General features: G+C 43.8%; 1 protein-coding gene and 1 long non-coding RNA gene across 2 annotated transcripts; both read right to left on the reverse strand.

Annotated features, from left to right (window-relative positions):
• Window positions 1–3,934: 3,934 nt before the first annotated feature.
• On the reverse strand, window positions 3,935–16,945 carry LOC117461363 (uncharacterized). Its single transcript, XR_004553689.1, has 4 exons — window positions 16,669–16,945; window positions 16,503–16,557; window positions 5,590–5,733; window positions 3,935–4,408 (listed from the first exon to the last, which is right to left on the reverse strand). It is a non-coding gene; the product is annotated as an uncharacterized lncRNA (long non-coding RNA).
• Window positions 16,946–19,992: 3,047 nt separating this feature from the next.
• ldlrad4b (low density lipoprotein receptor class A domain containing 4b) lies at window positions 19,993–21,866 on the reverse strand. Its single transcript, XM_034101823.2, has one exon. The coding sequence runs from the start codon at window positions 21,864–21,866 to the stop codon at window positions 21,261–21,263; it is 606 nt and encodes a 201-aa protein (XP_033957714.1). The 3' UTR covers window positions 19,993–21,260.
• Between the last annotated feature and the right edge of the window lie 2,978 nt (window positions 21,867–24,844).

The raw sequence follows: 24,844 nt of genomic DNA on the forward strand, positions 1-24,844 counted from the left end.
GGCCTGCTAGTAAACCCAAAGCAGAAGAAGAAGAAGTGACGTCAGCGGCTTCATTTGCCTAATCCTCCCCCAGGGACTTATTCCGGTGTGAACGCGATCTGTACTTAGTTCATGAAAACTAAAGAGTTCTCATGAACCAAGTTCTCATGAACCTTTGTGGGAAAAGTACTGCGGTGTGAAAGCGCCTAAGGTCTTATTTCACCCATTTCTTGACCAGTGCTTTGTTCTGATAGTTTGACAGCATACATGCTACTGCAAACAGTTGGTTGATGTTGTAGGCATGGGACAGGAGGATGCAGGGCCGCCCCTCCCTACAGGCCAATCACGCAGGCTGCATGGGGCCCGCCTTGCGCAGGGGGCCCCGCCCAGAGGGCCGCAGCTGCTGTGTGCAGTTCTCCGCTCAGTTCTCCGTGCACCCCCCGCGAGAGTGAGAGGTGACAACGGGAGCACGTCTGTAACCCGACACCGTTGCAATGAATCCACATCTGACCAATCACGGCTTTGATACGGCCACTAGTGCAGGTGAAGAGATGTCGGTGAAAAGACAGTTTCAGTCCGGCGCATGTAAGAGGGGAAAAAAACAAAACATGAAGAAACTAGAGCATCACTCGAAGGTGGGTTATTGTATGAGTCAAATGTACAACTTGCGAATGTTGTATAAGTCAAATGCCATATTAAAACATCAGCTGCAATTCACGACATGAAGAAGGCAGTCTCTGCAGAGCATACAGGCTAAAGGAGATAGTTATTTCCAGCATTCTTTATTTACCATTCATTCAAGTATGTAATGCCTTTGATCTGCTAATGTACAGGAGGAAGAGTGATTCACTGTCTGTCTATTGGCTTACATAACAGTTAAAGTTTACAGCCTAAAAAACATGGAGCATTTTTCCCCCTTTTATTCATTTTTATGTCAATTTGCACATTTCATGGTGATGCTCAGCCTCCCCCTTAACTCCTAACAGTCATCATCATGTCAACCACAACACAGAGAAATACTGATAGGAATGTGTGTGTAGTTGTTGACACATTGCTGACAGAGGGAACTAGAATACAGATTTAAGAAATATCAGTTTTGAGCATGTCATAAGCATGTTTTGTCTTGACTATATTACAACTATATTATAATAAAATAATATAGTATTTATATTATTGAATTGATTATGATTATTAGCAGAAGTAATTTATTTGCATTAATTATATTTTAATCTTTTTGAGGCTAGTATTTGGCAGGAAATGCAGACGTAGTCACCTGTAAACGTATACTGAACGACATACATGCACATTTACCATTTACCTCAGTGTATAAAAAAGTAACTGTGTTGATAATAATAATAAACAGGAATTATTGCAAAGTAGCCTACTTTGTTTCCAACATTTTTGTTTTCACTCCTGTCGGTTGGGGGGGGGGGGGGGGGGCCTCATCTCACAATGTCGCTTGGGGCCCCAAGTTAGCCAGGGGCGGCCCTGGGAGGATGACACCATCACAAAGTGTGTTCTCTTTTATCCTCCTAATGACACGCTCCACATGAACCCTCAGTCTCAATGGCCTCCCTCACCTGATAGGCTGGCATTTGCTTCTGCTTTGACAGAAAAGGTGGGCAGTACACTTTGCATTTGCAGCAATAGCTGATCAGGAAGCCCTTATCTACCATCACTGCCATGTTTTCAGTCAACAACGCAGCTATTCCAGACTGTTTGAACATCTCCTTGTCGCTGACAGAACCACCATACAGACTGGAAACAAATGTCCCTGCGCCATGTGGGGCTATGCCAACCAGGGCGTTCATGGTGCAGTGAGATGTGTATGTAGAATACATTTCACTTTGGAGGAGGAGTGAGGATGGTGTTTGACACCTCAGCTCTGTGCAATCCAGCATCACCTGTGTGTCTGGGAAATCTTTGAATGCCTCTGAGGTGGGCTTGAACTTCTGCAGGTGTAAGCCAGATGCACTGTGACCCCAATAAAGTTGTAAGAAATCTCGTCCATGTTGCAATGATGCGGCTCACAGTGGACTGGTGTACGTTGGAGCGGTTTGCGAGGTCCCTCTCTTTGAAACCCGCCGACAGGAAGCAGAGAAAAAGGAAGAACTCGTCAATTGGCTGAAGCAGCTGTCTCTGGAAGATAAAAACAAAAAAAGGGTACTATATTAATGTCATGGGTGTAGCACACCATGGGGAAAACATGAAGTTGTTTTAGTTCTCTGATGTATTCAAAAAGGATCGAGTACTATAGCCTTTTAGCCTACACGAAAGCAATGAAATGTCGGAGAAACATTCTCCCTTCAGTTTGTGTTTAGATTGTGTGTTAAAAGAAACGTAGCCTACAGTTGATCAGTGGCGAGCCGTCAGGGCCCTCTAGGCCCTCTGTGAGGGCCTAAGATATTCTAAAAAATAATATTTGAAAACATAAGAAAACCCAACATTTTTTTTTAAATATTATTATATATATTATTTTTACCCTACTTTTGCATTAGTGTTACCGACATAACTCGATTTAATTGTATTTAAAATAACATTTCCAAATAAAGAAATCCTTCGAATCTGCTTGTTCAGTTTCTGTTGGAATGTGAAGGGTTAAATGCCGTCTCTGCGAGTGAAGACGGGAGAGCTTGTTGGTCCCTCTCTACATTCACAGAGGGCCAGCTATAGTAACTCAACGAGAGAGTAATGTCAAGTGACAGTACAATTGACCAATCATATCTTCCCTCTAAATGGGCGGGCTTTATTTTCGCGGACTTTATGACAAGTTCCGCCCGCTGTGAGGTCTATGCAAGTGGTGCAGTGACGCGTTCTAAAACCCGGAAGTAAGCTTCGCTCGGATTCCCTCGACAGAAAGCAATGGGATTTCTCCATAGGATTTTGGAAGATAGCTTGAAATAAGGTCTGTGGAAAACGAACCTGTTAGATAAATGCACGTTTTGTTCAGCCGGATAATATCCACATGTCTACCCTACTTTTATTAATTTTGAATCATAAATCTAATCGATAGATATATGATCGATAGATTTATGATTAGCATAAGTTCGTTCATGATGGCTCACTTCAGTGATAGTGATGACATCGTTTGCAAAATTATTAACAGTCATTTTCAAGATTGAGTTACAATGATAAACTGGAGTGGCAAAGGATCAGCTGCATGACCCGCAAGTGCTTCATCCAGAAGGACAGGAGGATGGACTTTGTGTTTCAGTGATTTATCATCAAAGGTCGCTGTCATTGATGCGTTTTGCACCCCGGGCCACTGTTTTGATATTCCGCTGAAGTATACGTTGAGACGTAATAACTCTTCTTTTTTTTCGAGGGAAGGGGGGTCAGAGGGCCTAGGTATAAAAGTCACGGCTCGCCACTGCCGTTGATGGACGTGCGTGTGTAACCACTTCTTCATTCCTCTTGGCAGCTGATATCGCTCTTGTAACACGAACCATTTTATAAATGGAAGGCTCAATCAAAAACCAGAAGGCCATCAGGTGGGTATAGCTCGGGAACCTGTTCACAAAAGACACATGTCAGTCATTAATGACTCGTTAACTGAAACACATGGGCTAATGCTTTCCTCTTGTTTGCTATAATACATTACAGTTCAAATAGCCTGATTAAGAAGGCACTTGGTGCAGGTATAGTAATATACAGCAGTAACATGTAACCACTACATTAAAGCAGCAGTAATAATAATCTAAAACAAACAGGGAACATTTTACACAGAATGACTACTTTTACTCTTCATTCTTAACAACTGGGGGAAACGCAGTGGATATTGACATGTACTTTTACTTTGGTAAGGTTTTGAAGATTTCCACTTGTAGTAAAGTATTATCAGTATGTTGTTAGTATTAGTATGTTTTACTCCACCACATTTAGTTAACCTTCAGTACAGGAGTATTTTCAAACCATAGTATTTGTACTTATACTTCAGTTAAGTTGAGAAGCCTACTTATTCCAACACTGCATGCAGCAGTCGAACGGCAGGTAAACAGGATTCTTTAGAAGCTAACCCATCTCCAAAACGTGGATAGAATTTAGCCAAAACATGACCTGGTGTCGAATCGGATGCTGTCGTCGGAGCCAGCAAACCGCTGGAAGCCAAACTCGATGGACTCTTAACTCCTGCAGTTGCTTCTGCAGTTCCTCCTGTTGGAGTTGTCTTCTGTAGCTTGAGAGGACATGTCCAGTGAAGCTGCTTCAGGGGCTGAGCAGTAATCATGGTCACGGACATCCATGTGCTCTTCCTGCTCCTCCCGAGAGACTGGTTCAGTGGGCCGCTCCCTTCTCTCCCAAACACTAGCCCGCGGTGTTTGAGCAGTGAAGTGATTCCACTCAAGCAGAGTTGGTACAGCACCTTTCACAAGCCTCCTACGGTCATCAATGGCTCTATTAGTTGATCCGTAGCGAAGTGACGACTGCAGACCTTGGAGTGAGAGGAGATTGTAAAGTTATCGCGTCGTATTTTAACCAGCCACTGTCTTCGCAGCTCGAGTTCGGTCGGAAAGCCATGGAAACTTAGGACACCGTTGTATTTAGTTGACGCCGTACAAAGTGGGACACAGCAGTGCTCGGAGTAGTTCTTTACTTGTCTTTGCAAATGCTCCGTTTTGAAAATCTTCCGTCGACTCAAATTTAAACCATAGATTTAAACAGTAAAACATTTGTGGACGCTCAGCTACGCAGACCGGAAGCAAACCGGAAGCTGCCGAGCCGTATTACGGCTAAGGCGGAAGTACGTCTCAGACCCTAGTGCATGTAGCCTATAGTGGATAGGAAAAGACGATAGGAGCTGATTTTTGGACTATTCGACTGCAACCCGAGAGTCAATGGGCAAAGATGTCTGTGCCCCAAGCAGGAAACACGTGATTTATCAGTAACTTTAGACATCGTAAAACAATTTGTATCGATATTTTATCGTAGATTATACATCTAACTGACACCAACTATATAATATGTACCTTGTTCATACAAAAAAAAGGAATGAATTAAAACATTTAAATGCACTGCTTCTTACCTGCCTCAAATAAACATTTGGGTTTAGATTCTGGGTGGGACCATTTCCCTTTCACTCTGGACCGAGGAAACTAAAGAACAGTCACTTGTGAAAACCGTGCGGCTTCAAACCAAAAGAACAAACAATCTAGTCTTAAGGACTCTTTCATACCGAGACAATCACAGCCTCATCAACTGAGGGTCAACAAGGGAGTGGGATTAAGCCGCACAGGTGGAAAACAATGATTTTACATTAATTAACAACCTTTTACATTCCGTTTCCATTACAAACATTCTATATTGTGTTACACATAAGGAAACAATTAAATCATCACATAATAATCTATGTAAATATGATAGTGTTGCTCTGTGTGAGTAACAATGACCTCTGCTGTCCAAACTAATGAACTACTGTTTATGCAGTCCACACACACACACACACACACACACACACACACACACACACACACACACACACACACACACACACACACACACACACACACACACACACACACACACACACACACACACACACACACACACACACACACACACACACACACACACACACACACACACACACACACACACACACACACACACACACACCTGTCTGTTCTCCCAAAGGGCCGCTGAAACAGAGGAAAGAGCGATGCGCGTCCTGACATCGTTTCAGAGTGAAGACAGTCTGTGTTCCTCAGGTGTGCTTCGGGGGCCAAACACGACTCAAGTGTCCAGATGCCTCTGTGAAGCCTGAGGAGGTGAAGCACAGGTCAGGAGGGAAACTGTCCGAGCTGTCTAGAGTCTGGGATTCTCTCCACTTTACATGTTTTTACAAAGGTCAGGCGGGATCTGGGATCTGGCTGACAGACGTTGTGCGATACAAAGTCCTGGAGGTCACAGCTCTGCAAGGACTTTGTTCTTCGAGCAGGACAAACAGCACGTTGTTTTTAGATCCTGTCGTATCTAAGTGACAACATCAAACAGAATAAACATGTTCTCACTCAGCCGTAGTGGAATAATCCATGAACATTTAGACGAGATATGATTATTTGAGATCATGGAATAATCCCAATTCATACATTATAACAAGCCCCAATCTGTCCCAAATCTGAAGTAGCCACCGGGTGAACCTGCTCCATCAACATACTGCAAGGAGGTCAATCCATTTGGAACCACAAAGCAAACAGCCTGAAGTAAAATAGAGAAACCAAAATACAATCACTAACCTCCCTGACTAAGGCTATGAGCAAACATAGTGAGCGGTCCACTTCCTCCAGCAGAACACAAGAAGCCAGCAGCGCTTCATCCGCCCAGCTGTCATGTGACCTGTTGGAAGAGGAGCAGGATGACCCCTCTGCTGAACCCCTTCATCTGGGCTCTTTCTTCATCCATCTGCGCCACACTCAGATGCTAGCATCGTGGACATTTTGTTCACATGCATCTCCTTTTACTCTTTTGAGCTACTCTATCAATCCCTTATGTGCTGTACAGAGGACATCCTGGGCTTTCCAGTGATATGTCATCGGTTACAATTGCATGCTGGGAAGTTCCTCTTTCTTTTCATCCAAAATGGCTGGCATACCAAAAACAAAATGTTATAGAAGCAGGAGAAGTCAAATATTGTTGAATAATTGTTATTTTTACCATGAAAATCATATATGTTCTTGTTTATTAACATGTGGGGAACTATATCATTAGTTCTGAAAGCAATTCAAGTTTTGAAATAACAGCTCTTTCATAAATGTCCATTCTAGTGGACGTCAGGACCGTCTTCATGGACTTAATGACTCAATATTGTTGCAGGAGACGGAACTGAAGCAGACATTTTCTGCACCAGAAAGTTCAGGGAGATTCAGATTTAGAGAGAGATGAGGATGATGAGAGACATGAGGCTTTCACACCTGGGATAGAGTAGCACGTATGTCTTATTGTTGTTTTTATTTTAAGTGGAGCTATGACAAATGAGAATGGCCTCAGGAATGCAAGCTTTGTTTCTGTGAGCAGGTCAGATGGAGACCACATCCATAACACTAGTCAAGATGACCCTACAGCCCGTGCCGACTGGAGTCAGTGAGGTACTTTCAGTACATCGACTACAAAGTCTCTGAAGATCTGGAAAGTTCACCAAAAAACAAGCTAGTTTTTTCGTGACCAAATAAACAGTAACATTCAGATCAATGACTTATTCATGTTTTAAATAAAGGTGAATGTATTATTGTATTAATATCACTCTATAACCATAATACGTTACATAGTCTATCTGCTAATTTTGGCTGTCTTTTCAAACTAAAATGGTCTTGACGTCCTCTACAGTGGACATACTGTAACATTTAAAAATTAAATAACATTTAAAAAAATCTAAATTGCAAGATGTTTTTTTAACCCTAAATGTTTTTGCTCAGTTCCAAAAACATGCTATCAAGGCAGTTTGTATGTGGCTATATAACTTACTTACTAAAAGCCATATAATTATTAATGATATTAAGTACAATAATTAATACATATTATTCTAATAACCATTTTAATGTCTTGTTGAGCAAATGCTCACATATATAATTGAAAGAAAGAGACAGTATTATTAGTATGTTAACTGTTTTATTAATATGATTCATCATTAACATTTGGTAAAACTAGAGCCGGGACTCGATTAAAAAAATTAATCTAATTAATTAGAGGCTTTGTAATTAATTAATCGAAATTAATCGCATTTTTAATCGCATTTTTTTAAATCGCATTTTTAAGCACAGGGCCATGTAAGCTAATTTACAGATGGCCCTGAGCCCAATAGAGATTGCCCTGAAAAATGCATGCGGACGAAATGGCACGAAGGGTTTGGGGAGCCTCCCCCTAGACATTTTTTAATTTTTGCAGGTCTTAGATGCTGTCTGGTGCATTCTCTAGACTGAATTATAAGATGAACCACCACAATATTATATTGTACAATTTCAATTGTATTCTTCATTTCACTTGTTTGTTTGTTCTTGTTTGTGTTTGCTCGCTTCCTGCATAGCTATAAGAAACACTTAAGTTGTTGGTCAAAACACTTTCTATCTGATGAAGGCAAATGCCTTCCCAGATGGAAAAAAGTAGAAAACATTACATTCAGTTATAACTGCCAAAACAAACATTATTTACACTATTATGGCCCCTGTTAAACATGTTTGTAATGTTAACTACTGTAAGTTGGTCGAACGAATGCCTCCTCATCCGGAAGCTGACCGAGCAGACCCGAGCAGCAGTCGAGAGGAGCCGAGCGCATCCGCGAAGCACACGTCAGAGTTCCCGTTAGCCGGCAAATCTAAATATCTTCGGTCAAAATAATTTCCCTTTAGAGCAATACCGCTTCAGTTGCGCCACTTATGTGACAGACAAGAAGAGTATGTGACAGACAAGAATAGTCAACTCTAATGTCTAACACTTAATGTGGAGAAAGAGATGTCCTGTGTGGGTTGATTGTGCGTTGATCTGTTGGTAATGCCTCGGGGTTCCGGTGGGCATGTAAACAAATGCATAATGCTGCGCTATACTTTGTGGCCTCATCCAGTTGCATAGCGACACTTATTGTGTAGTTGTCTTTTAATAAGCAGGTAGTCTATCATTAGCTAGAACTAGCTGGATCTGATCGATATGGACATACACGCGAGTGAAGTCTAATCTGACGGGAGAGAGAGATCAGCTGCTGCTGACGAGTCGAGACTCGACACGCAGCTCTGTATGATCACATGCAGCGGTGAGCGGAACAAAAGTAACACACACTTCAGGTTAGAATATCACACGTAGCTATTTTAATGACCTCTCAAACTACCTAAACTAGTTATACTGTAGATATGTTTAGTTTTACTGTCGGGTCACTCATTACTGGATCCGCGAGCTGCATGATACTGGCATAATAGGTTGCCCGATCGGGCAACCAGCAGGTGAGGCTTCATTGCCCGAGCTAAATGCTAGATGGCCTCGGGCCATCGGGCAGTCCTTAATGTCGAGCCCAGAGACAATCCAGTGAGCTGGTTATTTTCTCAGACGTGGACTTACTTATCCTGGCCCTGAAACCAGTCATCTGGTTGAGTGTGGGTTGGGTCAGGGTGTGGTTCCTTGCACTCGGAGTCGGGCTAACGTCCACGCTAGCTGCTACATGCTTTGCATTTAGGTGATACTTTAGGCTTGATGTGCTGCGGTGATATGCACATTCTTTTTTGCATAATTTGCACACAACCGTGCTCTTATCGACGCTTCCATCCGTCCGTTTTTTAAAACAAAATGTCCCATCCACGGGGCCGACCAAAGCGGTCTCATCAGCTTGTTCGTTCATGTTTGACTATTGATCACCGTGGTTTGTTGTTGTTTGAAGTCCCATGCTGAAGTCATGAACGTTAGTTGGTCCTCCAGTATAATCGGTACGCTTGAAACTCATCCAGTGAGAAACGTTCCGCTGTGCAAAAATGCAAAAAAATTTTAACGCGTTAATTTTTGTGTAATTAATTAATCGTAATTAACGCGTTAAAGTCCCGGCCCTAGGTAAAACCAAACCTTTTTATATTAGAGTCCAACACTACGCGCACATGTTTGGAGGCTTAATGCAGATAAACACGTACGCTCGATGCTATCATTCATTTCAGGAGCTTGAAACATGAAAATATCCTTTATGCACAAAAACATTGTGCATTAAAAACATAATATTTCAGATCTGTCCCCACTTTTCTCTAGGCTCTGAGGAGCTCATCTCCTCTCAGTGAACAAGGACCTTCATGTTCACAGCTCACCAATAAACATCTGCTTGGTCTGATTCCAAAGAGCTTTGTTGCCTCAGTTACAGCTGTTCATGTTACATTTAGGCCCTGCTTCCTGTTTCCTGTTTGACATGCAGAGGTTCAGACTCTGCATCCTATCTCTGAACAGACTGCGGCTAGTGTGTGTGTGTGTGTGTGTGTGTGTGTGTGTGTGTGTGTGTGTGTGTGTGTGTGTGTGTGTGTGTGTGTGTGTGTGTGTGTGTGTGTGTGTGTGTGTGTGTGTGTGTGTGGTCTGAACACAGTGAGTCAGCAGGAGTTCACAGAGAGGACAGCAGTAAGTGCTTTGAACATTAGTTTGGTTACACTCCGGTGAATGTCATGACAACTTGCCAGATGGGGTCTGTCTATAAATAAACGGTTATGTTTTATACATTTCATTTACGGGGCTGAGTGAGTCATTTGCTTCTGGCTACAGATGATGTTTGCCAACTACTGTTTCACAAAAAAATCAAAGGAGGAAGAAGTTCAGTGCTACCTGGATCTGACCTGCTGCTGGAACAACAGGAATCTCCATCTGATGGGGGGGGGGGGGTTGTAAAGCTGAACCCTCACCTTTACTTTACACCAGTGGCGGCCGGCCCATAGGGGTGCGCGCACCTCCTCCCATATTCTAGATCAGGGGTGCCCAACCTTTTTTGAACCGAGAGCTACTTTTAAAGTTCCAGTCTGCCGAGATCTACCAGTCCAAATAGAGAGGCGTAGCCATTACTGACAGCCTACTACCAGGTAAATACCCACTTCTACTTGTATAAAACTTATACGATGAATACCTCATAAAATACTGCCGATCCTTTATCTCACCTCTTTCTAATCTACACATACAAGTATTTAACTGAAGTTACACAACAGTGTTGTTGATACAGAGTTGGAGTTTATTCACACGTCACAGTGGGTAATGCTTTCAAGAAGCATTGAACAGTGCTGCCACATGTGAGACAGGAAAAAAGAAAAGACTCTGAACTCTTTCTTTGCCATTATATAAAAATAGTGTTGCTACAAAAGTATAAATTAGGCTTACTAATAAGACAACTCAGATCTGAAGCTACTCAGGAATCTGCTGCCAAAGTGCAATAAAAGAGACAACATTAAGAGAATCAAACCATTTTTTTGTTGCATTTTAGTAGAGAATAAAAAGAAATGCCTTTTAAAATAGGATGCAAGCAACACTAGTTTCTTAACCTGAATTGATAATAGACTATAATCAATTTAAGTTTGCATTCTTATACCTTTTTGTACAATAATTATAATGAATAAGTTCAAACAAACTACAAATCACAGCTGATTAATAACGGTATCTAACTTGAGTTTTTATTATATCAAAAACCTGTTGAAATGCTACTGTTATTTTTACTGTCCCCAAAAGTGCGTCGGCAGCCTCCAGGAATGCTTCTTTCACAACTTCGCCGTCTTTGAAAGACTTAATGTGTTTTGCAAGAACGTGACTGACACGATGAGATGCTCTGGAGCAGCCTTGCTCTTGTTGTTGGGCCTGGTGAAAATGGACTGCTGTGCATTTAGCTGTCCTTTCAGGCCCCTCCCCTTTTGGGAGCGTAGGGCAGAATTAGGAGGGGATTCCGTCTCGTAGCGTTTGCAGTGGCGGTTCTAGACCAATTTGACTGGGGGGGCCAGTTATTTTCTGAGGGGGGCACAATAAATGCAGGACGAAAAAGAGAACTAGACAGTATGAAGTAATTGCGCATACGAAAACAATACAATACAGTTATTGGTATTTGTTTCAGTACACTTATTTATTTCAGATAGATCTTATAGTTATTACTGTTAGCTTCAGCTTAATTATAGTGCAATGTTTGCACTAACACCATATTTATATAAAAATAAAGGCAATAAACAGTTACATCTCTACTTTACATAAGGGTGTCTGCACAATCTCACATTACAGCAACAAAATCCTGCGTTTTTTTTTCATTGTTAGGGGGGCCACAGGGGGTCAGAGGTCAGTGTTAGGGGGGCACTGGCCCCCCCTAGAACCGCCCCTGAGCGTTTGTGCACTGTTTTGAAATGCCGCTCCTAAATTACCCTTCTTCGATAAAGCCACGCTCGCATTGCAGATGAGACAGATGTACTTTGAATTGGAATAGATACAAAAATAATCATCCTCCCACTCGGAGTGAAAATTATATATTTTGGGCTCTTTTGCTTCTGCCATAATTGTGGTCTTGTGTGTGTGCGGACTGTCACTCCTGTTGCCACGGACAACGTCAGCAAACTAGTGCCCACTGCCCACCAGCCACGCCCCGACACATGGGGTCACGCCGGCCAATCACAAAGCTTTGATGCGTTCAAGTGCATTATTCTGGCACAGGAAGATTATGTTATAGGACATTATTACATGGCTTAGTTGAATACTCGATTCTGATTGGTCAATTCAGAACACGTGACACGTTGTTAATACCGAACAGACAGACCGCTGTCAAGCACTTATTGACCGTTGTTAAGGACGCTCACATCTTCAGAAAGAAGTCCGGTCGATTTAACTGTATACAGTTGGGACAAGAAAAACAGCGGAGAAGTAACGGGGCAGAAACCCTCCTTTTTACGCAGCGATCCAGACATAGACATCAAACGGCGACACATATTCACTTGCCAGTTACTTTGTCATTAGGGCAGGGATATCTAGATACTTTCCAAGGTTTGACATCATGAATTGTGCTACTTTTAAAGCAAGGAGCGATGTTTTCAAATCTGTGATCAAAAAGCTCCTCAAAAACGCAAGCAGGTCCTACCGTTGGCTTTTCAAACTGACAAGAGACGCTCTCACTGTTTTTCAAATGTAACAGTTTGAAAAGCAAGCAAACTGTCTGATTGTCTTTAGTTTTCCGCTGTCGTGTGATAGCAACATGGAGGATTTTAACATTCATTTTAATATATTTGGAGAGCACAGTAATTTGGAGTAATAGTTAGTGGCTGATGAGTCCCCAGTGAAGAAAAGAAAAAGACAAGAGGGACAAGAAAACAGCGGAGAAGTAACGGGCAGAAACCCTCCTTTTTACGCAGCGGTCCAGACATATACATCAAATGGCAAAACATACAGTGTGCAGTTACTTTGGCATCAGGGCAGGGATATCGAGATACTTTCCAAGGTTTGACATAATGAATTGTGCTACTTTTAAAGCAAGCAGCGATGTTTTCAAATCTGTAATCAGAAAGCTCCTCAAAAACGCTATCGAAGCAGTTCCTGCCGTTGCTACGTTAGTTCAAACAGTAACATCGGACTATTTTTCTTCGCGGATGCATGTCAATTTAAATCAATACATAAAACTATTTTTTAAATCAATAAAATCATTTTCTAAATCCATAAAAGCATTTCAATTAATATTGGGAGTCATAACGTTACTTTGTTGAGAATGTGGCCATGTAATAAGCGGGATAATGTGCAGCGACTTGGTCATTATGGGGAAAAGAACACCTTCATGCCGATCTAGATCCCTCCGCTTCGCGTCGGGCTCCTGATCAGCCTGTCGGTGTTCTTTTCCCCATAATGACCGCGTCGCAGCACATTATCCCTTACTTAACGATAAAACAGAATATTGTTGTTCTATTTTTAGACACATCTCGCGATCGACTAGTTGGGCACCCCTGTTCTAGATTGTCATAAAAAAAATATTTAAATTGAATTAAAAAAATATTTAATGAAGAAGGTACCAGTGGCGGTTCTAGAACATTTTACATGGGGGGGCAAAAGGTCATGCCAGGGTGGCATGGGAGGGCGGACAGTACGTGGTATTTTATACTGTATATAACCTATTTATTGTTAATTCATGCCCTAACACAAGTGTTCTTAATGCACAAAAGAAACAAGGTGTTCAGACAAACAATTGGGTGCCCTTTGAGTCCCCCAAGCTTACTTTTAAATGAAAGGAAACTACAAAATGTATTTTAAAGCAATTAATTAATGGAACAGGTTGTTTTGCATTACAATGTAAAATTAAATATATATTTTGTTTTTAAAAAATGTGTTGTCTTAGTATTAGACAGACATATTTGCATGTGCTCACTAAGCATTATTACATATTAATTTAATATTAAACAAATCAAAATGGCCAATTATTCCAAAATGTTGCAACTAATATAATCATATGCTTGTCAACTTTAACTGATCAAAAATAAATTCTGAAAAAATACTTGAATTATCTATGAAATTGCAATATTGACACACGTCCCTCAGTTTGTTTCAACCCCGTCACGCCATACCATTTACCCTCCTATTCAAATAATGGATCAGTCCATGTGTGATCTGCATTGAGGGAATTACATCACAAAAGTGTCAGTTTCTACTCTTACCTATATTTCAGTTTTTGTATTTTCAGATTAAGATTGACAAGCTCAACATTTCAACTCTGTTATATGAATTAATAATAGTAAATAATTGTTTATTACAAAATATTACAATTTTGTAATGTCCTTGACTTCCATGTGGTGCCATATATTAGCTAAACAAGGTCTCATGGCTACTTTTTGTCAAAAACTTCAACCCTGTTAAATTTTTTCAAGTAAATTCCTAGTAATTATTTATATGTTGTGCCTGAGGTGGGAAAATGTAAGTAGTCCACTACCAGATGTTGACCAAACATTTTGGTTTAATTTTTCAAAGATATAAAGACCCAAAAGGCACCCGATTCAGAGAATACTCTAATTCTGCATACTGTAAGTACTTAGTTATAATTAAGTACACAAATGACATCACCCATCTCTTCAGAGAGCTACAGGTGACCTGTGCAGCAACACATTTCAATCAATATGTGTCAATACTAAGAGCTGCTAGATTGTTGAGCTGCTGTAATGGAACATGTACGGAGAATAAGAACATACCATGTGGTCCAGCTAGAGTCTCCTCTGCCTCCTGATCCCTGCCTCTGGCCCTCTTTCTGGTACTTCATCTTTATTCCTCACATATATTTCTTCTTCTTCACTAATGTCTTCATCTCCTCCTCTTCCTCCTGCTCTGGAGCTAGGGATGGGAACGATTAATCGAATATTCGAAATGATTCAGGTATTCGAATACGAGTTATGAATATTTTTATTATTTTTTTTTTTTGTTTATTAATTTTTTTTTGGGAGTGATGCCTAAGTTGATTACATATTATCAAATTGAATAATTCAATGTATTTATATACGACTATGCCATAGCTAAATGTGTTAGGTGACGTCTGTTTTGCTCTGCTCACCGGCCCCTCACAGCGGGCAGAGCTGCAGGTGCTGATCTCTCTCTCGTGTCCGGTTATACTTCACTCGCGTTTATGTCCAAATCCATCAGATCTAGTTAGTTCTAGCCAATGATATGGCTGCTGCCCCTCCCTACACGCAGATCACGCAGACTCAAACCTAATTTTAGGCACAAATGTGGCGCAAATGAGCTCCGCAGCCGTTGCGAGGTTCCGGCGCTAACAGTTGAGCGTGCTCCCCCGCCCCCTGTCAACACTCGCGACACATGAGTGGCCAGCCTAAACAACAATAAGCGCAGCTTGGCAACCGTGTGTGGCGGCAAAGTACATGGACATTTTGACTGGAGAGATTTAGTTTTGCCAGTATTCAACATTTTACCAGTCATAGTCCGGTAATTATTTACACTCTAAGAAGAGTCCTACACAACAGACATGGCGTCAAAAAGGAGTAATGTGTGGAAATACTTCGACCAGGTTAGTGAGTGCGGTGTAGAGGTCAAACTATGCCAAATTAAACTTATATATATGCTATACCTTGCTATACCCGCAACCTCCGTTCCTGCTGAGAGGGTCCTCTCTACAGCTGGCCTGATTGTGAATCGCCTCCACACATGAAAGCTGTAGGCCTATAGCTGTCAAACTGTGATCACCAGTTCAATACATTTGACAAAATCGACTTGGTTTCTACACTTATTTGAACATGTATGTATTTCTAAAAAAATCTTGAAAAAAAATGTAAAAAAATAGGATATGTACATTTCGGTTAACCGGTTAACCGTTTTTTGGGGGGTCGAATATTCGAATATACATTTGCTTTCAAATTCCCATCCCTAGTAGGAGCAGCTCTTCAATGCAACAGGTAGGAGCAGCTCGGGGCGCACCAAACTGCGCCCAATGCAGCTTTGACACCGCCAACAACTAGGGCCGGGGGCAGCAGGAGCACCAGAGAGTGAATGACGTTTGAATGAGAGTTAGACGGAGACGGAGTGTAAACAAAACTAGATAGTGGATATAGAGAAGGATGTTTAATCACTTAAAGAAACAGCCTTTGAGAGGAGGACACTGGAGGGAAAGCTCAGAGTTAAAGAGCTCGGACCTGATCAGCCTGACATAGGCAGGAGTTAAGGACAGAGGAAGGCAGTGTACCTGCTCTTTTTCAAGGAGCTGCTTTAGCTAGAAGGCTAACTACCTGTAGCAACACCAGTGCTATATTTAGCTTCCCCTGCCTCCCTTTTCAAACGTCAGGATCAAACCAGTTTATGGACCAGACCCAGCATGGATCCAGACAGGTGTGAGTGACTTAAAGCACATATCAGAACAAACTAAAAGGCATGAACAAATAGAGTCCACATGGATGATGCTATGCGACTAGCCACGTGTAGGAAAGTAAACAGCTGTCCATTGAGGGCTACAGGATAGGGACCTGTAAGCATAATAAGGAGGCAAAAACAGGCACTACAATAATAGACTGTATCAAGTGCTGTGTGCCTTTGAGCTAGCCCTGCGTTGTAATATGACATGTTTTGAGTTTGTGTGTAAGTTTGCTTACATTTTGGTAGAGCCCCCCCTGGAGAAAAATGCACCAGCCGGTTTACACTGCAAACCTATTCGCTCAGAGAAAGGAACATCATCGTTGTGAATGTGTGAACACGGCAGTTATGTCAGTAACATGGACTACCATTATATACTAATCTAATCCACTCACGATGACTCACTTTAGTGATCGTCTGACTTTTCATCCAGCTCCATCCTCACATTATGGGCAATGCCCTGCAGAGCTAACATCAGCTCTGATGTTTGATGAGCAGCAGAGCCTGCCAACACTCGTAGAAACCAGCCCGTTAGCATTTAGCTTAACACATTTCTGCCAAGTGTTTAGAATGAACGCAGAGGACAGATATAAAACGTTTGGATTACACGTTACCAGCAGCCGATAGGTTTATAGCACGACTCAGCAGTATAAAGGACATTAGGCCGTACCACCTGAGTGCACATCCCAGCAGCAGGAGGACGATACAGAGTGGCACTGACTGCAGTAATCACATTACACACACTCATTATCTATAGGGGGGGGGGGGGAGAGAAGGAGAACACCAGAGTAATCACTTTTAAAGTTTATTCATTACGCTGCAGTTTGACTACAGCATAAGTACAAGCATAAAATCTTTGACTACAACAGCACTTAGAGCAACATTTTTTGATTTTTTTTTCTTCTTTTCTGTAAAAGTATTGCAATAACAGACCTTAGGCCTAAAACCTATTACATCACAATTGCTTAAATAAAGAGGCAAAAATACACAACAATTGTAACCTCTGTGTTTGGATATATATACACTGTATGGTTTCTGAATACAGTCATATATATATATCTTGATTTGAGCACAGAGGGGAGGGGGCGAACAAGGATTCATTTAGTAAATAAAGCAAACGGATGTTACAAAACCCAAGATGGAAGCAGTCCTATGGTAACTGTTGAGACGTTATCATGTGATTATTATCATCGTTATTATTTCAATCTGGAACGGTAAAACAGCTACTTGTTGTCAGCAGTTGCGTACAGACTTCTGATACGTGGAAAGCGGGCGCACGCTGCGGGGGGGCCCGATCCAGTCAGTCTGAGCCCCAGTTAGTTCTTCAAGCGAGTGCAGGAAATGAACAAAGTGTTAGAGGAGAGCCGAGCGGGGCCGAAGGTACGAGAGACTTTTCCAAAGTACACACTGATCTTTGAGGAGAGGATGCTCTGGCCATCGTCTACATAACAATGGACATGCTCTGCGGTTATTGTACAGTGGAGTTATTTCAGTACAAACTGTAAATAAATGACTACAAATTAAACATGACTTTTGTTTCAAAATACTGTGCCACATATAACATTGTAATGTAGAAAATAAAAAAAATTATAATAAAGAGAAAAGATAAATAACGGCATTTCCACTCGTTTAACACCTCACCTCTTCAGTCAGGACATTCCCAGTCTTGACTGAAAAAGGAATGTTGCACTCCCGCTCAGCGTCTGAAGTCAGGGTCCTGTGACGGAGCTGAAATGCTTGAGCCGGAGCCAGTGTGCTCCACAGATTTATACTTTGGCAGATATACAACATGACAGCTGAACTAAAGAGTAAAGATCTATGAGTATTCTTCCATATCTAGACGTGCTGACTGCTCTCATGTGTATTGGTCATGTGATCCTAAACTAGACATCCTCAGTTCATCAATTTACAAATGGAGTAGAAATTCAACCGGAGCCTGGCTGAAGTGGTGGCATGAGCAGCAGCTGATGAGTCTCTGTAAGGCCTGTGTGAGTGAAGTGAAGCACCGGCTGGTCCGCGTGCTGCCGAGACATGAGAGCTTGTTCTGAGAGGAGCAGTCCAACAAACAAGTGAACAATATCCTCTCAACTATTCCTTATACAGAGGTTATCTCATCCTTTTCATAACAGACTATTATTTATAGCAAAATATTATAAGTAGTAATTTGTATTTGTGTTGCAACCATATTGTAAGCATATTTGCAAACCATGTTTTCTCATAAAAAAAGACAAAGCACGTTTTTAACTGTAGGCATTTACAAATGTGATGCTGCCTTCTTAAAATTCTTATATTGTCTATACATTATATTACATTATTCACAACATTTTTGTGGTTTCTACCCATTGGGTAGGATATGTGCATAATATATTCAAGTTATATACAGCACCTTACAAACAAACAAACAAACAAAGACAGACTACTGAAAAAAGCACCGTTGGAAGTGAGGCACAACGAAGGTGGGAGCTTTTTGAGTGCAAGTGGGTTCCTATGTCTGCTCCACAGCTGGACAAATGACTGGTCGGAACGGCTCCAGCTGTTTCCTCACGAGTGAGCACATCTGTCTGGCACAAAGGAAGCGAGCCACTAAATACATCAGACCCCTGGAAGCAAGCCACCTCTGTAACTCCACTTTACAAAAAGACAGAAATGATGATCTTTGGGCTAACCTCGCTAGCTTCCTGTTCCACTGTGCCAGCCAGGAGTCATGTGACAGGAAGCAGCTGGAAGGTCCTAAGCAGCAGTTTGTCTGCTCAAACATGAACATTAGGCACCTTATTTACTCACATAATAGTAACATGCAAACCTCCTTGTAGAAAACATAAAATTCATCTTTATATCCTCAATTTACAAGCTATGACTGCGCAGAGAGAACAAGGCGAGAACACAACAGGAAGAAGGAAGAGAGGAAGGGACGCCGCTTGTGTCCAGTCAAAGCCGAAGTGTTGGGACTCGCCCAGCTGTGTGTGGAACATCGTGAACATTCAGCGTGTGTCTCACAGGAAGCGAGACCACGCGTTGTCTCAATACTTGTGCTGTTTACTGCAGTCAGATCTCTCTCCCGGTAGCTTCTGGGTGAGCGGATGGACAAGCAGCGACACACACACACACACACACACACACACACACACACACACACACACACACACACACACACACACACACACACACACACACACACACCACACACACACACACACACACACACACACACACACACACACACACACACACACACACACACACACACACACACACACACACACACACACACACACACACACACAGTGGAGGGATGGATGATGAACAGTGTTCAGCAGACACTGTAAGCAAGCTGGGTGGGGGTAGAGAGGGAGCTGGGTGGGGGTAGAGAGGGGGCTGGGTGGGGGTAGAGGGGGAGCTGGGTGGGGGTAGAGAGGGGGCTGGGTGGGGGTAGAGGGGGAGCTGGGTGGGGGTAGAGAGGGAGCTGGGTGGGGGTAGGGGGGGGGGCATGGGTAGGGGGGGGGGCATAGGTGAGGAAAGCAAACAAGATAGACAGAAAGCGCAGGAGCAGAGGAGAAGGCAACGTTGAGCAGAGTAAAAGGCTCAACTTTGAAAAAGGTTTTCTTTACAGAAAGGACCCTCCCATAGCCCTTTGACTACAGAAAGGACCCTCCCATAGCCCTTTGACTACAGAAAGGACCCTCCCATAGCCCTTTGACTACAGAAAGGACCCTCCCATAGCCCTTTGACTACAGAAAGGACCCTCCCATAGCCCTTTGACTACAGAAAGGACCCTCCCATAGCCCTTTGACTACAGAAAGGACCCTCCCATAGCCCTTTGACTACAGAAAGGACCCTCCCATAGCCCTTTGACTTCGACCACAGACACTCTTCGTTTAAACCTGATCGCTGTGAGTCTTCGCGTCGTCGTGCTGTTGTTCTGTGGCTGCAGAAACGTGAAGACGGAGAGCCGAACTGTGTTTTGTGTTTTCATTGGCGTGGTCTGTGTTCAATATGGCTGCTGGCAGAATGAAGTGTGCATGGAGAGACGAGCGGTGAGGGGGGGGGGCATGGACGCAGGAATCAGGTGCTCAGAGGGGAGAGGAAGGAGCTGCTGTGACCAGGCGGCTGGACGGAGAGAGGATGTGTTCCCTTGATACAAAGCAGCTCTTGTTAGCATGGAGCAGCTCCTGGCGTGGCAAGCTAGTAGGAAAGGTCTGGTCCGCCCAGCTGCTGGTCACCGGGCAGACCCCCACAGACCCCCGGGCAGACCCCACAGACCCCCGGGCAGACCCCACAGACCCCCGGGCAGACCCCACAGACGCGTGGTGGGGCACACGCTGTAGGCTGGGTACCAGCTTGTCTTGCTGTTTTCAGGAAGGACATAAGCTTATAATACTTGTTTTGCTCCCAACTGTTTAGACCACTTTGGAGGCAAAGTTCAGTCAGTCATCCATTCATGAAAAGGACAACAAAAGAAGAAAACAAACACATCATTATCATAACATCATTTCCCTCTTCTCTTTACAACAAAAGATAGTGCAACTTTTAGACAACTTTTCTTTGTGTGTGTTGAATGTTAGAACAAGTTGCGTTGCTTCCTCTTGAGCCTTGGCACGAAGACGTGGGTTTGAGAGTCTCTTGTTCTCTGTGGGGCCTTGATTCTCACTCTCGCTTTGTGCACAGATCCCGGTCCCAAAAAACAAACAAAAAGGAAACCATCGCCCTCAGATCCAGGGACAGCGCCGCCTCCGGAGGGTTCCCATCGGTGCTAGCAGTGTTTCCTCATGTCGAGGACAGGAAGCCTCCGCAGTGCATACTTCCTGCCACACGTGCTCTCTGTGTGAAGGACAGAGGGAGTGCCTCTCTGATCTGTAGCTCAGGCTGAGATTCTTTGTGCATGGTGGGAGTGTGGAGAGGACACGAGACGAGGACACGAGAGAGAGACACTGCTTCCAGGGACCAGGTGGAGAGGACAGACAGCGTTCAGTCCGGGGTGTGTGGCCCCCCTGCCCTCTTCACACCAGGTCCTCTGGTTGGCCATCCTTGGCCTTGGCAGGTACTATTGTGCTTTCTGATTGGCTCTGCTGCTGGATGGTCCGGCCCCCCGGCCCCCCCCCCCTCTGGTTATTGCTGTGCTGGTGTAGAAAGAACGCTGAGCCGGGGTAGTGGCCCATCACCTCGCTGTATGCCGGGGGGGGCCCCTCCATGCGCCCATGGCTGCTGGAGTTGGCCGCACTGATGCCCGAGTTACTGCTGGGGGGCCTGGGCCTGGGCCCTCCCATTCCTCCCCCTACTCCCCCCACCCCTCCCAGGCTCCCCCCTCCTCCCATGTCGATCAAGTCACTGTCGTAGATGGTCCGGTTGGGGGGGGCCCTCACCGACTCGCGGTTCAGCTCCATCTGCTGCTCGGGGTCCCGGAGCTGCAGGGTGCAGGGCCCCTGGTAGGGGGGGGGCTCCTCGCCGTCTGACAGCGAGATGGTGGGGGGCAGGTCGATCTGGTGCTGCAGGTAGGGGTAGGTGGGCTGGAAGCGACTGAAGCGGTCGCGCTGCATGAAAGAGGGGGCGGTGAAGCGGTCCCTGGCCTGGGGGGCGTACAACACCTGGGAGAGGGGGGGATACATGAAGGGTTATTCATGTACAACTCAACTTAAACTTTAACATCCTGCCTGCCTCAGTGTCCTTTTGTATTGAGACGGCTGCCATCGCTTTATTCAAATACACCTATTCCTGACCCAGCTGTTGGATTGAAGTATATATATATATAATATATATATATATATATATATATAAGTTACATATATATATATATATATATAAGTTACAAGTGAACCAGGACACTGCACTTAATCCCATGTATTAGCATGTCCTGATTGAAGACATAACCATGTCATTACCGTGACGGGTAAAAGCCGACAACATTAAACATATCGCCCCCGGCTTCTGTCAAGAGATCTTCCCTCTTCAGACCGAGAGCCATCTCCTCATCTCTGCCCAATTCAAGAGAGGAAAGGAGAGGACAGAGAGGAAAGGAGAGGAAACAGGTTATGACAAGAAAGCTGCATGTGAAATTCCAAAAACAAAAAACGGACAGATTCGATTACCTTCATAATTCAAAAGTAAATAACATGGATTTGAACAGAAACTGATAAGTGCAGGAGACACAGTTAAAGCAGGGACCGGCCCAGTCCAGTGAGTCCTCTCCCAGTGTTCCCAGCCTCAGTAATCCTCCCCGGCTTATTCATCAGCATTAGGGTGGGTTCATGTGGAGCCTGAGCTGAAATGTAAACCCACCCAAACCTGCCTCTGCCCACACCACAGCCGCCACAGGGGAGGGGTGGGGTAAGACTGAGAGGAAGAAGGCCAACTAACACAAACCACAGGGAGGCGTAAAAAAACACTGCGAAGAATGAAACCTAAGCCAGTAAAACCAACCACACAAGAGCGGAGGAATGAGTGCAAAACAACACCGGCAGACACGCTCGACGAAGGACGATGAGAGAAGTGTTAAACCAATAACTGAAACCCACCTTATTAATGAATGTATAATAATAATAATAATACCTTACATTTATAAAGCGCTTTTCCTGGTGCTCAAAGCGCTTAAAAACAAAATAACAACAAAAGTAGAAAGTGCTAAGCTGGGAGGAATATAGGTATAATGTATAATTGAGGTATAAGTATTGAAGCCACAGCAACAACAAAGTATGCTCCCCCCAGACATTGGGAAGGAGTTTTAAAGCTATTCGTCACAACATACTTAACGTGGGACTGAGGGGATACAATGCTGAACCGAACGGCACTAAATGCCCATCTGGCAATGTCCTCACACACACATAATAGGAAAGAAGTGTGGAGTGTTCTGGAAAGAAGCAGCAGGTAGTGTGGTAGCTAGGAGAGCCATGTTCCTCCAGCGTGAGGGAGAGAGGCTGAGGTAAAGTCACATTCCAGGAACCAGGCTTCTGGAAAGCTCCGACACATGCCTTTCTTCTGGTCTGCTGGAGCCCTGTGTCATTGGTTCCCCAACGCTTGTGAACCCTTAGAGCCAAGCAAAGCCTACTCATGACCCTGTAAAGAGTCCTGGTTCAGGTCTGTGAGCCCAGCTAGCCCAGATCAAGTGTGAAGGTGTTACAGTCATCAATGGAAACCCTGCTGCTGACCGCTGAACTGAGCAGGCGGAGGCTTTGAGGAATAGTAGATGTGATGGTATCATGATTACAAACGTTAAACTATCTACAAATCCATCTTCTGATCATAACATATGAATAGGAGCTGGTTCTTTAGTTGATCTGTAACATGCCATGTATACAACCTATTGATGCAGACCATTATACTGGCGCCGGTACGTTCCGTGGCGCCTGGACCAGAGACTGGCATCCTGAGAGCCATTCTGCTCGCTACGTTGCTAAGCTTACCGTCTTCTTTGGGAGCTTGAGCCACAACCAGCCCAGGCCTGTTCGCTCACCACAGGGAGGGGACGGGGGGAGGACTTCATTCAGAGAACAGCATTCTGGGAAAGCAAGTCAACCAGGCCCCTGTGTAAGCCTACCTTATACAGTAAGTACCACACACGCTGCCTTCTGCTGGAGTGAGAGCCACACAAGCCAGACAGGGGCTGAACGCTGCCTTCTGAAGTACAGCCGGCTGCTTTCACAGTTCAAGCTAAAGAACAGAAAAGCCACTAGCCTGTGCTCAGAACATGAGGGAGGGAGGGAGGGAGCAAGAGGAGGAGTTGAGGCGGGTGGAAAGAACCTGAGGTGGCTCCAGAACACAGTCTCACGCAGGCCACAGATCAGTGTGCCCGCAGTCTGCATCACCAGCACCAGCCTGATGTTATCACAACAGTAATCCACTCGTCTAAACAACCCAATGAGCCCGGCGTCTGCAGCACCCGTATTCCTCCAGCAAGATGAATCATCACCAGCCGTCCCATCGCTCTGCTGGGGAGAGGCCACTGAGTGCGTTTCATCACAGCACCAGAACACCGCTTTCAGATATCTGTACTGACACAGGTTACAGGGCAAGGCAAGTGTATTTATAGCGCCTTTCAACACAAGGCGATTCAAAGTGCTTTACAACAAATGAAAGACATTAAGAAAATGGCATTTAAAACCAGTCATTAAAAAAAGATAATAAAATAAACATTAAAAGAAAAAAAATACATGGATAAAAGTTACAGTGCAGTCTAAGATATGAATAGTTCAATTAAAAGCAGCGACAAAAAGAAAAGTCTTCTTGCTGGATTTGAAAGTAGTCAGAGTTGCAGCGGAGCTGCAGGTTTCTGGGAGTTTGTTCCAGATACTTGGAGCATAATAACTGAACGCTGCTTCTCCATGTTTAGTTCTGACTCTGGGGACAGAAAGCTGACCAGTCCCTGAAGACCTGAGAGATCTGGATGGTTCATCATATTTTTACAAGTTTGCATGAACTTTCTAAAAGGCAGTGTTGCCAGAAGATTTGGATTTCCTAGATTTGGGTTTTCTGCCCCAGCAAATGGCTTTGTATCGATTGGATGGATGCATGTTGTGCTACCCCAATACAATTAGGCTAAATACCACTCAATTGGCTTTTTCCTCTCCTTAACGTCGCAAAATAATTCACT

This window comes from Pseudochaenichthys georgianus, chromosome 16, assembly GCF_902827115.2.
Source record: "Pseudochaenichthys georgianus chromosome 16, fPseGeo1.2, whole genome shotgun sequence".
Classification (NCBI taxonomy): domain Eukaryota; kingdom Metazoa; phylum Chordata; class Actinopteri; order Perciformes; family Channichthyidae; genus Pseudochaenichthys; species Pseudochaenichthys georgianus.

What these genes read in the sequence shown, in the direction of transcription:
- ldlrad4b (XM_034101823.2), bottom strand. Translation starts at nt 21,866, where the DNA reads ATGTATCCCCCCCTCTCCCAGGTGTTGTACGCCCCCCAGGCCAGGGAC.